Source organism: Dromaius novaehollandiae, chromosome 2 (genome assembly GCF_036370855.1).
Source record: "Dromaius novaehollandiae isolate bDroNov1 chromosome 2, bDroNov1.hap1, whole genome shotgun sequence".
NCBI classification, from domain to species: Eukaryota; Metazoa; Chordata; class Aves; order Casuariiformes; family Dromaiidae; genus Dromaius; species Dromaius novaehollandiae.
In genome coordinates, this window is record NC_088099.1 from 68,986,677 (window position 1) to 69,004,866 (window position 18,190).

General features: G+C 41.7%; 1 protein-coding gene across 2 annotated transcripts in view; it reads right to left on the reverse strand.

Annotated features, from left to right (window-relative positions):
• The window catches only part of EPB41L4B (erythrocyte membrane protein band 4.1 like 4B), a 181,620-nt gene extending 163,682 nt beyond the window's left edge, over positions 1 to 17,938 (reverse strand). Inside the window, exon 1 of one of the 2 annotated variants that reach the window (XM_026099883.2) lies at positions 17,529 to 17,938. In XM_026099883.2, coding sequence (XP_025955668.1) covers positions 17,529 to 17,819 — 291 coding nt within the window. In that variant the 5' untranslated portion in view covers positions 17,820 to 17,938. The remainder of the gene's footprint in view (positions 1 to 17,528) is intronic. The other variant, XM_026099884.2, reaches the window with a different exon arrangement.
• Positions 17,939 to 18,190: the final 252 nt, after the last annotated feature.

Sequence of the window (18,190 nt, forward strand, 5' to 3'; positions counted from 1 at the left end):
CTCAGAGAGCCAGACCAGTGCTTGACTCCCACATCTATCACACCACACACTTAGAGCTGTTAAACGACAGAGGTCATCTCATGGTACTAGAGGACAAAGGAATCTGGGGGCTCTTCGCCAGTGAAGCATGCTAAGGAAGCAGACTTTCCTTATTAAGTCTGAGGCACACACTCCCAAGGTCATCACTTCCCCCACAACACAAAACATACTTTTACCTCAGTCACTGCAATCCAGTATCAGCCATTTTAAACTCATATATCCGGTTCTTTAACAGACAGGCTAAGATACGGGCGTACATACCCTACTGCTACCTTGGTCACAGAGTAAGACAGCTGAAGGTAGTAACATCTCAGGCAACCTCAGGCAATCTTCTGGCAGTAGTTTATCAAAGCCTCAAGTCTTTCTGTCCAGGAGGAGATTATGGACATTGTAATCTTACCACATGAAGAAGAAAACGCCTCCAAAGAACATTTGGGAGAACCACAAGAGAAGGAGCAAATGCCTACAGCTAAAAAAAAAAAAATTATTACTGAGTCAAATCCTAAACTGGAAACCATCACCCAGGAACACTAACAATAGCAGCACCCAGCTCTCTAGTCAAAATGCATTTGCCCTTTAGCTTCCCGGACTACATACTCAAATTCTTCTCTCTCACCCTCCTGTTGCACAGTACAACTTTCAGAAGACCCCAGCAAAATGCCCCCCACTACTCATGTGCACTTCCAGTAACAAGGTCCCCAGAACAAGCCTCCCAACACATACATGGTCCCAGACTTCACACGCATGCCAGTAGACACATACACAATGAAGCACCAGATGGTCTGGGAACTCCGTTTTCTCAAGCATCTTGAAAATTGGATCTAGTCCACAAGCTGGTAGAAGAACATAACTAGTTGGTCACAGGAAAGAAAATCACAAAACACAACTGTTTCCCTAGTTTCCCCCTCGGGGGGGAAAAAAAATCAGTAAGTTTATTCAAATGTTTAAGATAGTTGTCATTCTAGTTGCAATCTGTCTTTCTAATGTAACTTGTGGATTCTGGCCTAAAAGTATATGTTCAATTGTAACTTTGTCAGCATGATTCATGACTGTCCATTTTTGCTTTCAGCAAATGAATAATCCTCCACCTGTTTTTTTTTGTTTTTCTTTTTTAAGAATGTTGCATTTTAAAAGACTTTCTTAAACAAAATTTCTTCCAATAAATACGATGATTTAATCCTTAGGCTTTTTAAGGTTAATTTGGGAAATTCAACATGAAGTCAAACTCATCCACAGCTTAATTTCCAAGTAAGAGACTAACCCCCAAATAACTGAAGAATTAGAGATTTCAATTCAAATCTCTTACATTTCTTTTTTACTCATAATGAAGAATGACTATGCTTGTATTAGCAACAAGAATTGTTTCTGGAATGTCTACAAATAAAGCTTTACAACTAAAACCAAACCATTACAATTTTCCAGATGCCCGATAGGACAGGAATCCAGCCTTTGCTCTGAACTGCAACATTCTTCCCTTAATCGAATTGTGTTCTTTCACCTCGCTTCCAGCCACCCTCAAAGCCATAAGAGGTATGGGAGAAGTACTCCATCACAGGATATCCACATGAAGAAATAATTGTCAAAAGATCTTTTCAGCCCTGGTTTTATTTGAACTTCCACAGATGGAATCTAGAAAAAGATGGCCTTTTCTAAAATTTCTAGAATCTAATTTCCGTATCAGTTTTACTATTCTTATCAGTTCTGACTCCTAGATTCTGAACATAAAGACTAGATACAGCTGGATGCAATCAGTAACAAATTAAATGACAGCAGCATAATTTATACTACTCAGCAATGGTTTCAAGAAAACTATATCTAATAAAACAAGTCCAACTTGATAAAGGCAATAAGGAACATTAGAATAATAGGCTTCTGTAAAACATCTGACTTGGGCAGAGATCAGCTCTTGCAGATCCAGCTTGAACTGCTTGCCACTACCTCCATCACTGAACCACGTTGCTGAAACAACCAAGTGTTTCTTGCCCACTTCATGGAGATCGGGCTGACTTTGTATTGGACAAGGAGCACTCACATGATCAAGATATGGAATCAGGAAGTACACAAATCAAACCATTCCCAAAGTGATTATTTGTGCCCTCAAGTCACTACTTGACACTACTCAACAACCAGGGGCTTTTACAGCACTTTGGGCTTAAAGAGCTCCCATGCCCTCTGCCAGGCTGTCCCTTATTAATGCCACTCCTTTATCAAAACAATTGCTGACATTCACTGCTGCAGAAGCATTTTTAAGAGTGAAATGCACCTGGATGTGATCCCTACTTGGCTTTCAGCACAGCCCCACAAACAGCTGAAAAGGCCACTGTCTGCCTGCAGCACAAGGATGGGAACAAGCAGCCAAGAGCTCTTTAAACTCACACTGCCCATGAAGCACCTGTATTCTCAAAACATGGCCTACGAGACTGTCTGACAAAAGCAAGTATTCTTAAAACCAGATGTGTGTAGTACACAAATAGATTAAAAAGAAAAACACACAAACACAAACCTACAAACAATTAGCAAGGAAAAGGAGAGAAGCTGCCAGCCAGCAGCACTTTCAGTGCAATCCTGAAGTGTTCTCTTCACAGTCAATCACTAGACTCTTTTCTCTGGGAGAGAATTAGTAAAACTGCTCCTATGGAGCTTCACAAAACTGGCAGACTAGCAAGAGATGATGAGTCTTGCTGGATGTACAGAGCAATTTGGATCTTTCGGGGATGCAGAATTGCATCAACGTACTGTATCTGAACTCAGCAAAATCAAAGGCCAAACACAGAAGAACAAAAAGGGTTGGGTCACACTTACCAGGTCAAAGATACTGCCCTGGATTTCAGCAGCACTGTAAGGACTCCAGGGTAACAACAGAAAAGCAACTGAAAGTGAGCTCTCAGTGTGATGCTGCAGTCAAGAGAGTAAACATGATCCCTGAACACATAAAAAGAGAACATTAAGTAGGGAATAACGCTATTTCATATAACACTTGCAAAACCATTACAAGACTGCTGTGCCCAGCTCAAATGTTTGCACTTCAAGAAGTTTAGAGGAAAGTCAAAAAAGAGCTACCAAGAATAATTTTGAGTCTGAAAAGCATCTGGAAAGAGACTTTAATCTATTTAGAATATCAAAGATAGGGCTAAGAGGTGATTTGTATGCAAATTTCACATGTCTTCATATCGCAGGGCTCTCCACCATCTGCCTGCCCAGGTATCAAGAGGGAAGGTAACACAGGCCATAAAAATACCAGATATATTAAAAGCTGTATTTGTTTTCTTAAGAGTCCACATACAAACCGAACCAGTAACTGCTTCTCATTAAAGACTCTTAGGGCAGATAAATTAAGAAGTTCCAAGGAGAGACATTTAAGCTAAAAAGTTACAGGCTCAAAACATATTCTTGGAAGTACTTCTAAAGACTGATTAGTGAAGGAGAACAGACTAAGCACTCACAATGATCCTTTCTGACCTTAAATAAATCTACAGTTCATAACCTATTCATATACAAGTCATCCATATGACTAACTCTCAGACATAACTTGAATAGTGATATTCCAAATGACATCTAGGAAGAACAGTCAGTTGACTTCCATTTCACATCATCACAAAAGCCTTACAAAAGCTGAAAGGGGAAAAGTGGGAACAAGGACAGCTGAAACCTCTAATAGCCACTTATCCAAAGCAAATTTTCTTAGTTTAGCAAATGAGATAACACTATTGGGAGTAGCAACCAACTCAACAGGGCTTCAGAGGAGAAAACAAAAGATACACAAACAGGTAGCAGTAATCCGATTAGTGAATTTCTGCATATCTTTCATTTTAACATAATTGCCTTCAAAAAATAATTGCTTGTAAATAAAAAATGGAAGAGTAATGTGGTACTGTTAGCGTATTTAAGTAGGTATTTAGTCAGGCCATATGAAAACTGCCTCTCTTCCTGTCTACTCAAGTACCAAAATAATGAGACATAACAAACCCTAATTACCCTGAATATCAATTTCATTCCCTACTGCCATCAGGAACTGACAGTCTCACAAAGGCTTTTTATGTACAGATGTCACTTCAAACAAAACCATAAACTCAGATTTAAAAACAGAGCCGCACACTTGCCTCCTAGCATTATCTATGGTGCCTGTTTCTGCATTTATAACCTAACATTTAGCTTTAAAATACTCCAAGCTATTAGTACTGCAGGGTATGTACACGTACAGGGCAGACAAATGGAAGTGTACTCTGGAGCGCACACTTCCTCATCAGCCCTGTGCCCAGCCTCCTGCTCCCTTGTTCCTCTCTCTAACAGCTTCCACTACCATCTCCAATTCTGCATGGGTTTTACAAGCTGGGATTTTCATAGAACATACTTTTCAAGTGAAACAGGTGCCACTCCTAGCAGTAGAGAGTGGACAGCTTTTACATGCTCCTCTGGAATTGCGCTGTTTCCAGATTTTGCTCCAAGGGTCACCTTTTTACCCACACAAACTTCTGTTGGATTGCACAGATCCAGTCAACTGCTCTAGCTTGTTGTTTGTTTGATCGGTGTTTTCATTTTATGTACAAAGGAACTCTGTTCTCCATCTTACCTGCGTTGGCTTGGCCGGTCTGACAGACTATTACCTGATTTTGCGGACTGGTACAAAAACTTGCAGTTTTTGAAGGCTCATAAAAAGAACTACAGCCAGCATTCAAAGACTCAGATTCCCAACTTAGCATTTAATCAATGCCTGCTGCTACACTGCTTAAAGCTGAGGTATGCAAGAAGGAAAAGACGGCTATTTTTTTTATGTACATTTAACAAAAAGCTGTAAGAAGTAATACAATGTCAAAGATGAGCAGAAATGTTGTGGTAGCAAAAGCTATGAGAAAAAAAAAGTGTAGAAAAAAAGGACAGGTTCCATTCCCAGTTATGTACTATGACTTGGAATCCAGCCCAGAAATCCTACAGGATATCAAACAGTGCTGTTCTGAGAGCTGTTTTCTGTAGGGAGAACTTCCTATAGCTGGAATACTTCATGGAATCTATATTTGGTTAGCTCCTACAAGCAATTTTGTGCTGCCCTAGTCTTGACAGAGTTATCCTGTTAATGAGGTTAGTGCATATGCAATAAAGAGGAATTTGTACTCTTGAACTAAATAATGCCCTATCTTTCTTGCAACCTAACCACTCATTTGCCTTGGGGCTCACAAAAACAGCTTTTGCGAACACCTTGCTAAAGCTTTTTGTATTACTTAAAAACTTTGTCTGCCTTAAATTAAGTAGTAACTATTTTGGTATCAGAAAACAGTAAGATGCCTTGAAAATATGGAAAGTAAAACAAACTGCTCACCTTGTGGACTGCCCTTCAAGATAGCTCTTGCACTTCAATTTGTCTACTTTCGCACCCATGAACAGCTTCTGAAAGTTGCAGTGAAGTAACAGGTGCTTCAGAATATTTTCTCTTGCTAGAAAGCTTCAAGCACCCAATTTACTGCAATGATAGGAAAAATTCTCCATCCCTAGGTGTTACACAAAGGAGGAACCTAACACTTCCCATGTTATTATTGTAATAACATGGAAAAATAACATGAAGTAATAACATGGAAAAATCTGCTTTCTAAAACAAAAATTTCATTAGGAATATTTTCTACTTATGAAAGACCACATCATTCTGTTTCACCTGACATTTTTTCAGGCTATGATCATGTTGAAAAAGTTATCAGATGATCTGTTTTTCGCTGCTAAAACAAGATGAAACTCTTCCCTTCCATCAGTATCTAAGACCATAACATATGTGGACAAAGAGGAGAAATCAACATCCCCTTCCCTGGCTACAACTATATACCAAAAGAAGCAAAATCTCTGCCAAAATAGCTGAACTTTTTTTTTTTTTTTTGAAATATACTTTATAGTCAAATTATAAACCAAAATATGCTGGGTGCTTAATCTGAAAATAAATCAGAATTTAAGCACGCAAACTGTAAAAGGAGAATATCTGCTGGCAAATTTTTACACAGCAAACAAAAACTACTTATTTTTGTCTCACACCACTGAATTTTTATACTCCTTCCTCCCCTCCCCCAAAAAAGTCACACAGTATTTAACTTCAACCCATTTTAGCTAATAAAATATACAGGCAACTGCTTAAACTCTGCTTATTCGCGCCCCCCCCCCCCGCAGTTTGGAAAAATCTTTACTATTTAAAGTCCAAAATAAAGCACCAGAAAGGCTATAGGATAAATTTATAATGCAAAATTTGCATTGACATGCTACATAGGACAAAGGCAATTTTAAGCAATACTAACAAATGAGAGGATGGCTCAGTTGATTCAAGAGGGAAAAGAAATGATGGTGGTGAGAAACCTCAACCTTTTTCCAACATTAAATTTAAGAATACTATAAAAATGTTTTGCAGATTATTTCCTTATATATTGACCTCCTAAAATGTACTGAGTACTGTCTATGAACCATCAAAACGCATCGGTTTAACTCCCCTGCCCCTTTTTTCAAGTGCCTAACTGGTTGCAACAAACAATTTGAATACTGTGACAAACATCTTGATGTCCTCAAGGTTCCCACAGTTTCACAGTTGAAAACATGGTGTTCATTCCCTGTTACAAGCGTTGCAACAATTCATCCAACAGAAAATACACAAGTCAAATACCATAGGAGAACAGGGAAGCAGAGGGAGACAGAGGAGACATACAGGCAGACAATGGCTTAAGCAATCAGCCTGAATCCAGGACAAAGCAGAAGCACCTCACTACAGTCAACATTTGATGACTTTACTGGCCTCTATAAAAGGAACTGGTGATCTGCCGATCCTCTAGTAGGCAGGTCCTCCTATTAAAAAGAAAACCCATCAAAATAAACATCTTAATTAACTGGAAGTTTTAGGCAGTAGGAACAGGATTGCCTACTCCAAACAAATCAATTTTCTCACTCATTAAGGTTCAGGACTGTATCCACATGAAGGTACTGTGATGAGCAATGGCAACACAAGGTTCCTATGTTTTGCTGCTGGCATTCTTAAGTTTTATTTCCAAACTTTACCTCATCATAAGCACTTCTCTTCTTTAGCTGCACAAAGTTTTGAGTCAAGTCTGTCCACATTTACCTCTATACGTAATACGATCAGGTATTCTCATGCAGAATTATCTTCATAGGAAAAAGAAGAAAGAAAAGGTGTGTCAAACAACACTTGCGAAGTGATAGGAAGCAACACAATGTTCAGAAAGGCATGTTAAGAGGAACGCAAATAACTTCAGACATTGTAAAAATGAGTCTAAAAATGAGTCTAATCCCACGTGCAACAGCAAAAGGAAAAACGAGATGAAAAACAACTCAATGACACAAGAACAGAATTCCTGTGTGCTGCTGAGAGCTGCACACAGGATTAATTGCAGAAGGCAGAAATTGGGTACATTTAAAGCCACCCTGCAGCTAGGACTTCCACCTCACAGCTAACAAGCAGCCTTGAGAGATGACAGATGAGACTGGAGGACTCGGTAACAGATATGGAGCAAGGCAAGGAATACTCTTCCTCAGAGAAAGGGGATGTCTATAGCAAATAAAGAAAAAGTAATGAAGAAAGGTTGGCAGAATGAACAGTAGGAGGAAGAAAAACAAAACAAAACACCCCTAAACCAAGCCCAATGCACAAAATAGAAGGAAGAAGGGAGGGAAAGGTGGTAAGTCTATTGCACAGCAAACAAGTTCTGTTGCTGCTCTATTGAGCCACCTCCTCACTCCACAGAACTAGAGCAGGTTGTCTGAACTCACATAGATCTATGTAGGCATCCGAAAGTCACAACATGCAAGAAGGTAAGTGGATACTGCCCAATGGACATTACACTTTCAGCGTGCTGCCTATGCTAGTTATACGACCTATTTTTAGTAAAACCACTCTTCATTTATTTGCTTAATTCAAAGAGATAACAGACTCATCATTCATCATCTCTCAAAGCAGAGCACTCATGGATGGTTCATTATTCACAAAGAATTTCTACTCAGTAAGTAGCCTGAATATAAAACCTATATACTGAGGATTTGCATCTCTACTGAATAGTCATCTTTGTTGCAGTACAATGAGTGTACAAAGTAGCTGTGTTTGCAGTTCTGCTTACAAAAATGGAAGTTTTGAGGTTTGGTCTTTTTACATAAATGCAAGCCCCCAATTTCAAATCATATCACATTATAGTTCCAGGAACTAATATCAAGATATAAAAGAGATATCTGAAGGACAGACCCTATCCCTCACCAAATCCAGATGAATACAAGGGGAGAAAAGAAAAAAAAATAGGACCTAACTGCTCCTTTTCTGAGAAAACATGAAAAACATTCACCTGGAAAATTAAGGCAGGTAATATTTGAACATTAAGTAATTTTGTTCATATTTAACACCAAAATAAGAGGCTGATGAAGTTAGCATGTTTATGTTGTCCGTCAATATTCATCAAAAAAGAATTTGCCTGAAGCTTGGGATAATGTTAAAGCTTAATGTTGCTAACTGAAATTACCGTCTAATACATAAGATACAAGACTCCATTTAGTGAAATGTACAGAGCAAGCAACTTGAAACTGAAAAATGGGAAGTGGTTTCCTTGTTTAGTCTGCTCAATTTAGGCAGAAAAAGAACTTTCCAAGCCAAGAAAGCTAAGTCACTAAATTCCTCTCAAGTCTGTGTTTTTATATAAAGAGGAAACAACATGTACTTTCATTTACTAAAAAGAAATACTGTGAAAACCATTATTTTTAAACAGTCACAACATAATTCATTCTTTGATAAGTTATCCTTGGAAATGACATTGCAGTGTACAATAATTTAATTACAGATCACAACCCCTAAATTGTAACACCGTGTTTTTCTAACTCTGAACATTTGATAATGGTTAAGTTCATAGGAGTGCAGGTTCCTCAAAAGAGAGGACCTGGACTCTGCATATGTTTGCGTTCAGTTATTTATGTTATTTTAATTAAAATTAACTAGGATCTTCCAGTAGGATTTCCAGTCTGTATTTGTCATATGAACAGCACCACGTCTTAAAATCATTAGATAAAGAGTAACATCTCAAGTCAGTATATTTGTCAGTCTACTCCTTAAAAAAAAATTGGTATTTGTTTAAATAATATATCTGTGGTTCCATAACAACAAAGCAGTAAAGCAATCCAAATCTGAATAGATTAGAAATGTAAACAGCCAATATAAATCAACTCTTCATATATTTTGTGCTTCATAGTTGGAGTCTGAAGTTGGAACTTCAACAAATATCTCAAAATAACCTTATCACAATACAGCTAATGGTCCAGGACATACTTAAATAGACACATATAAATAAATGGAAATAGCAAGTCAAATGAACAACAGATGGTCACTCTAATCACTTCATTACCCTTCAACCCTTTTATTTCTAATGTGTAAAGAGAAACAGAAAATTTACCATAGTCTGCACTGGAAAACAAATATTTAATAAAAAAAAGTTTCTTGAGTAATGTAAAATACTAGCCCAGCAATACTCTATGTATAGTTAACAGCTGTTGCCTTTATCATGCTAGCAGAAAAAGAAGTGACTTATCCCCCTCTCTCCCTGTCTTTTAGTTCAGGAAGCGTCTACAAATTCAATTACGCACACGTTCTCTCCCTTCTTTTCTCAACCTCCCTTTCCCTCTGTATGATTTTTCAGGTTCATTTTTGTGATCTTACATGAAACCATGCATTTTTAGTGAGGAGGTTTAACGCTTGATTTAACTATTTGACTAACCACCACCAATGCTCCCTAATGTCTGCTCTACCACTATGAACGCTCAGGCCAAGCAGTGAACTGCAGCACCCATACCCTGACAGACAGGGAACTTTGGTAGTCAAGCTTGCTGAAGAAGCTCTCAAGCCAGCTGCAGACTTGCTAGGGTTCAGATTCCTGCCCACAGATATGAAAAAGCATTTTGTGGGGAAGGGAGAGGAGTGAGAAGAGTTTAAAATTTCTGATAATTGCAAAGAACCACAGAAACGATCTAATCTAGTACAAGGGAATGGGGCAGAGAACTGTGCTTAAGGCCCAAAGAAGAAGGAAGCAGACCTCTGGTGCTCTTCGAAGTGTCTCCCAGAACAGACCCTCCATGGCCAGCTATGTCATAGCTTATGTAGCTGCTGCCAGGATGCGAAGAAAACTGCTGTTACAGACTGGGAAAACAGAGGGGACAAAAACCCATTCATATTAAAAAGCTGATTCAGCAGGTATAATCCTGCTAATAACACAGACTATATCTGTGCAGAAAAAGTAGTGTTGCTTAGGGAGGAGACTGCTAAGGAGAGGGGGTGGGTAGGAATGGTTGGGAATTTACAAAGAGAACCTCTGAAGAGAAAAAAAATGGACCTGTACTTAGAGAAGGAAAGACACTAAATGAAAGCAGCCTCTCAGAGAAAGTTACAGGAAAAAGGGTATTTACAGAAGAGCTACAAGTAGAAGCATAAGGAAGCACATGAGAAAGAAAAGCATGCACAGAAAAGCAGGGGTAGAGACACCTCTTTTCTCTGTTTCAGAAAGGAAACTGGACAGACATAACATCACATTCTTTAATATACCATCTCTATTTCCTTCAACCTTTTTGCTCTTAGTCCCTTATTCTACACATCACCTCCCAGCTCCTCCATTTGTCTTCAAACATGCTGTTAGCTTTCTATTGTGAAGATGTCCTGCTCAAAGCCCTTTTGTCTTCTTGCAGAGCCACGCACTAACACCAACCAGGAACAAGATGACACCCATTAAATTCTGTCCCATCAGTCTTTTGATTTCTGCACTGCCTAGAAACTGTTCTCCCTTTTCTGCCCTGGTTGCATAGCAGCTTCTCCATGTGGATCCGCCTTTATTTTTCTGCTTCTGGGAACATAATAGAATATAAATCCACACTTACGCTGCGAGCCCATGAGAGAAAACACTACTCTAAGAACAGTTTCTTCTTTAGGATATCTTCTTTTGCTTGGCTGAATGCTGCTGCTTCATGGGCATACCTGGAGTGACCTTGTATTCTCACATACATTCTGCATCATGTATTTAATTGTGAATTTTACACTTCTCTCAAGCTCTGTTTTACCGTTCTCTTACTCCCATTCTTTGTAAATCTGTTTCTTCCTGTATTACATTCTGCAGTCCAAAAAACAAAACTAGTCCTCTGCTTGCTCTTCTCTATGGACTACACTTCCAAGGTTGTTTTGCTTTACACCTTGGATTTCTTCCCTGGTAGGAACTTTTTACATGCCCAGTCACACATTCTCTTTCTCTCTTTAGGACCACTACTAAGAGCCTGAGACCACAGGCTTGCTACTCAGCAATCTAGTCTAGAACACAGCCACAGGAATAAAACTGTATTAGATGTACCTCATCTACACATAAACACTTATTTTCTAACAAACCCGTATTTCCTTCTTATTGACCATTTCCATTCAAATCCATAGGGGCTTTCAGAGTTTCACCACTGTGAATGATCACATAGTTACGTCCAGTGCAAACAGCTGCTACTAAAGTGCACTTCTATGTTATCAAACAAGAGGCCACAAAAAACAATGACATTTTACATGGTTACCTTCCTAAACTGTGTTCTAATCTACTGTAAGAAAACTTCTAAAAAAAATGCATGCAAGCATCTAATCTTCTCCTCATCTCTTCAAACACATAAGCTACCAGAAAATTTAGTACCAGAGGCACCGATACCTTTGTCTCTGCTATACACTACCTTCATTGGCTTTCTCTCCATCATTGGTCGTCAGCTTTCTGCAGCAGGGATCCTTTTATCCTGTCTATCTGTATAACACTGAAAAATGGTATTGGGTTCCAAGAATAACTACTGGAACTCACAAGCAGAATTTAGCTAATATATGCCAAAACAAAATACTGCTCATTGTATCTCTATTTTACTATATATTGTTCAAATACATTTTATCTGCTGAGGATTTATTGGGGATGATCAGTGAACACGTTAAGGGCCAAAATTCCCCATTTCCTCTTAAGAACGTAACACATCATGCATTTCTAAAGCACAGCTGCAGTCACATATGCACACCCTGTCCCATCCCTGTCTCACTGCGGCTGCGCGTGTCCCTGTCTTTCATCACGTAATTCTACTACAAATGCTCTTCACGTACCTTCAGTATACAGACCAATGAATCAAACTACATGGTACTCACACAGGGTAATTAAAGACTGCCATCAGAAGACAACACATCAAGCTCCTGACTACAGTTACCTGATCAGAGCAGTAAGGTAATGAAAAGACATTTTGACACAAATAGTCAAAGCAAAATACCTAACTGCTTCTAAAAATGGAGCTTGATCAATTTATGAAGGAGATTATAGGAGCTGGTGCCCAAAGTATTTAACGAATGCAAGAATTCAACTCTCTTCCTGTCCAGTTTCCAACTATTCCAAACATGCTCCATCAAATGTTCTAATTTTAAGTTGTCAAAAGGTAACTTCTATATAAAGAAGGTGTATTATCAATTTTGTAAGTGATAACAGCTTTAAAGAATTAACAATAAAAAATTCTGTTCTCTCCTGCTATTGTTTTAAAAATGTATGTAAATATATATACATACACACACAGGTGTGTGTGTGTATGTATGTGTGTATATATATATATATATGTGTATATATATATAAATAAATATATATATATATTTGGCTGTATGGGATAACTCCTCAGTTAGGATTCTCCAGAGAATAACTTGAAAATTATTCTTCTTATTAAGTTGTCTTCTTGCATACTCTGCATACATTGCATACATTCTCCGGAGTTGGTATTTCTGAAATGTCATTAAGAAATCATGTGCGATGTAAAGAAATGAAAAACTGATTTGTGCTCCTTTCCCAATATTTACAACTCCATGCAGTCAGACACATTGACTAATAACTATAAGACAGAGATGACTACTTCAGAAATTAATTTAGCATTTACATTTGAAGCAAGCATACGGGCCAGCTAACAAATTTTGTTATGCTTATATTACTCCAAGAAAAGGATACAATATATTGAAGACTATCGAGATGAGAAAAGGGTATTGAAGAACATTTATTATCCCTACCCTGAAGTGTTTCCATAGCAGCTGAAACAATTACTAAATCAGATATGCCAAGAGGAAGGCAAAGCAATAATACAAAAGCTATCCACCTGAAGACAGGTCATAGATTTGAATTGTTAGATTTGACTTGTTCATTTAATCATTAAACATCATCTGCTTTCTAATACATCACATATGTCTTTGTAATTATGCTCACAGCAGCACAGAAATTTATTACAGCAAGGAGTTCGTTAGAAAGGAGTATTTATGACAGACTCTGGTTTAACTACTGTGGCTTCATGTCACAGAAAATGTAAGGCTTGCTATATGTGCTCTGCAGAATGAGGATTTCCACAGTAGAGCAAGTTTACTAATCGGTCCCACTTTCCATCCCACATAATTAAACAAAATCAAACACTATACACAAGCTCATTTTTCCTTTCCCTCCAGAATCTTATCACAGATTTTTTTTCAGTAGCATTAGAGAACAGGAACATGAATTTCTGCTACTTCATCTTTCCTAAGATGCACAGAATTAAAAATCAGTCTCAATTTTAGAAATGCCAACATCCATGGCTTAAGGTTACATTTGAGAGCCATCTAGAAAATGGTCTATTTATTAACTAAAAGGCATCATCACCACTGTGCAAACATAAAGGCTATTTCCCTGTATTCTTTATGTAACTATACAGCATCATCTGTAATCACTTTTTTTTTAAATTACAGTCACAAGTTCTCTAGAGCAAGCCTCCAGAAAAGAGGAAACAAGAATATTTTGACAGGAGTGCACAAACAGTCTTTCATCTACCTACAGCCAAGTTACAGAAACTAAACAAACAATGGCTTCCTATATAAATGAAAATGCAACACAAACACTACTAAAATATGTTCTCAATGGTAAAAAGAAATACATAGATACTTATGTGAGAGGAAGGAAAGGATGGTTCTAATGTAAGTACTTTTCTCCCTACATCAAATCTCATAACTGGATTTCAGATGCATACACATATGGCTTCAGGTCAACAGGAAGTAATGAGAGCATTTACACTCTCCCTTCCCACGGGAAATCACCCCACAGCAACAGATCTGGTAAACTGCCACTCACCTCTATACAACTGATCCAACCTTAAAAGCATCTCAGATTCAATACAGGGCCCTGAGGAGCTTGTGGGTTTAAAAAGCCATCTAGTGCATTAGTGTATTTAGAAAGAACACCCTCAATTTTGGTCTTGACTTGATAGCAAACAGAAAAGCCTGTATCATTACGCAACCCTTGAAATTTCATGCGAGAAGCTGAGTACAGAAATTATCTAGGTTTATCTATTATGCTCAGAGCAATGTTATGTTTACATTTGTTCAAGAACAGCTGAGGAAGAAATAGAGGCAAGAAGGCCAGAGAACAACTAAGAGTGGAAAAAGTACACAGCATCTTAGCTGGGCAGGCTAACAACAGCTGGAGCAGTCTGAGGGCAGAAAAGGACCTGCATACGCACACTAAAAAGAATAAAGTGCAAATATCCCAGGAGGAAGTGGGCATGGAAACACAGATAAACAAGAACAGTGACTTTGGTCACAATATTTCTATACAACCTAAAGAAGAACAAGCTAAGGAAGGACTCAGAGGTGAGGTTAGATCTCTGCTTCTGCTACCACAAGCGGACAAGAGCTTTACGACTGTGAAGTTTCTAATACAGATACTATCTCATAAATGCTAATTTTAACCCTGAAAGTATCAGCCTACTGACGTACAATTTATTTTTCCTACAGTATCACCTCCCCACAGGTATGAGAAAACACTGGAGCAGAACCTGTTATGTTTAATTTGGTCGAAAGTTTCAGAGTTTTAGCTTTACTCAAATATTGACAAACCTACAAAAAACCTTGAAACCTTTTTCTGCACATTAAAATATGTAAAACTTACCTTCAGTCATGTCTTTTCTGCCATTCCTCCAAATAGACAAATAGACCCTGTAGTCTTTATAAAATGTAATAAACCTTTAAATCACTTCCAAGTGAAGTTTCAGAAAACAGTTTTAAAAGTTTTAGCTAAAAAAGTATCATGCTCTCATATCACCAAGTTGCTTTTAGCACTGAAAGGACAACTTGAGTGTAACATCAACAGAAAGCTTATAGAAAAGATACTGCCCAATTAAACCAGGTTAATAGGAACTATACCACAGCTCCTGAGCACTGAAACACATTCTGTTTCAGGCCCTAATCCTATAAAAACTTGTGCTTCAAGGCTCAGAGAAGCTTTACTGATCAACTTTTATAAATGGTGCAATGCTTCTTTCAGGTTTTCTCACCCTCAGCGTGGGTGTTACTTTTTATGAAAGAACGGGAAAAGCATGAGGAACAGATATGTAACTGAACAGAATGTTTTTTATTCCTCAAGAGGTTGATAACTATTACGAGCGCTCCAGAGTCCTCCACCAACGTAGGCATTTCAGTGGAATAATTGCCGACTTATCCCACCTAAGGAAGAATGAACTACAACCACCAGATATGCAGCTCACGTTCTGAAAATGCAGCCTAGACTTGGTTTGGACACCACATTTCAAGGAAGTGTGCTCTACAGCTTCTTTACCAGACCAAGCAGATTTTTCCATTTATTTTCAATGCTAAAGAACGAAGGAAAGTGTCATTACCTTATTTTCTGATGCTTCAAAACCACAGGCTGTACAACAATAGGCAAACTCTGAGAAATCAGAAGCGGTATAACCCACTATGAAATATTTATTGAGCTTATCTACATAGACTTCTATAAGTAAATCCTTAGCATGTTGATAAATTTCATCAAGTTATTCAAAGGCTTCGTTAGAAAACATTTGTGCCGAGAGGTAAAAAGGACTACAGCAAGTCATGCAGGAGATCCAAAAAGGAAAGATACATTAGCATTTCCAATATCTAGAAACATGTAATCTAGTCTGTAAGGAAAGACGGACTTGATCATTCTGAAGCAAGTATCTCTGGGTGGCTCTATTCATGAACTCCTCCCTCCACTGACCTGTAAAAGTGTCACTCCACCTTCTTTGGTTTCTTTTAAGTGTAAACCATCCAGTTGCCAAACTCAACGTTTAGTTAAATGATGCGACTATACACAGATTATTGAAAGGCTTCTAGTAACATTCAAAAGGTATTGTGGAAAAAAAAAAATCTCTCTTTCACCCTGCTGGATATAAAAGTACTGCATAATTAATCATGCAGTTACAGTCATTATTAGTAAGTTCCCCCACCTCTTCTTGGGGACCAAGTTTAACAGAAGGTATTTCGTTTGAAATCAAGACAATGAAGTGCCCTACAAATACGATAAACTGTAACACTGAGGGTCTTGGTTTTCAACAGAAAGGGTCAGCAAAAAAAGCAAATAGGAAGGTATCTCGAATAAATATTTAGAAGCTATAGGAATGACTGTGTGGCAAAAAAACCAAAACATGTAAACTAACGTTATATATCACGCATCTTCCTCAAAAAACACCCCCCACACGATGCCGAAGCATTTACAACTGCAGTCCAACTGCACAGAACTGGACAAATAAAAACAGACCAAGCTCCGCCAGCCGGCACCGTCCCTTCCTCATTCCTTCAGCACAACAGCAGGCGGGAGGAAAGTTCAGCGGCGGCACCGTCCGCACACCCTTAACCGGGGCCGCCGCCCCCCGCGCCCAACGGCCGCCTGAGGCGCCCAACGGCCGCCACCCGGCGCCGGGGCATCACCGCACGAGGCGGGCGCTAGCCCGGGACGAGGGCAGCGCTGCGCGGGGGCGCGGGCACGGCGGGCAGCCCGTCCCCGCGGCTTCGTGCTGTGCATCTAAGGCAGCGCCGCGCACGGCCTCGGGCAGCCGCATCTGCCTCCGGCCGGCGGCACAGAAAAAACAAGAGGCGGCGGCGACGCCCTCACGGAAACGCCGCTTCCGCAGCCCCCCGTCCCCGCCGCGGCGGGCGGAGCGGGCCTCCCCTCGCGGCCGGCCTGGCCTGGCCTGGCCTGGCCTGGCCCCGCTCCGCGGCTCCCCCCGCCGGCGCCACAGGTGCTGCGTGTGGGCTCGGGCAAGCCGCAGGGCAGCGAGGGAGCAGCGGCGCAGAGCCCCCGCTGCCGCCAGCCGCGGCGGTGCCAGAGGGGGGCGGTTGCGGCCAGCACCCCACAGCCGGGGCGCTGAGGAGAAACAGAGGCAGAAAAGGGGACGCCTCCCCGCTCGCTCCCGGGAGAGCGGCGCGGAGGCAGACTGCTTCCCCGGGGGAAAGGGGGCGGCGACGGCACCCCGCCGGGCACCGGGGAGCAGGTGCAGGCAGCCGGCGAGGTGCTGCGGGCAGCGGAGGACGAGGCGAGCGAGGCTCGGCCGGGCGGCGCGGCGCGTTGCGTTGCTCAGGCAGGGGGCGGCAGGGAGAGGGGCACGCAGGTGCACGGGGGAGAGGATGCGGCGGGCAGCTGCAAACGCCGTTTCGCAGGCGGGGGTGGCAGGTGCACGCTACTCACCGGCAGTTCCACGCTGACTTCGGTGCCGTCCAGGAGGAGAACGCGGCACTGCAGCACCGGCTTGCTGTCGCCGGCGGCGGGGATGTGGATGGGGGCTCCGGCGCTGTGCACGACCCCGCCGGGGTGCGGCGAGGAGGGGAAGCCTCCGGCGGCAGCGGCGACGCCTCGCAGCCCCCCGTCCCGCTCGTCCCCCTCACCGCCGAGCCCACCCCGCCCGGCTCCGCGCCCGGCTCCGCGCCCGTAGCGCTGCATCGACCGCCGGCCAAAGGTCCTGCGCAGGAACCGCAGCATCCTGGGGGCGCCCTGCCCGGCCGCGCACACCCCCGAGCCCGCAGCTCCGCGCCCGGCCCCGCGGCGCCTCCCAAAGCAACGCAGCAGCGCCGCCCGCCGGGAGCCAGCCCGCGCCGGGCGCCGGCCGGCCCGCCCCTGCCGCCCGCTCCGCCCTCTGCACCGGCACGGCGGGGCGGGCCGCGCCGCGGCTCCTCCTGCCGCCGCGCGGGCGAGCCCGAGCCGCGGCCAGGGGGAGCTGCTGAGGCGGGCGGCGGCAAGCCACCTGTGGCGGCTGCTGGGGGAGACGCGGGTGGCGCGGCCGCGCCGCTCGCCCTGCGCCTCCGCCGCGCTCGCCGCCGGGGGCTGCGCGCCGGGGCGGGTGGGGGGCGCTC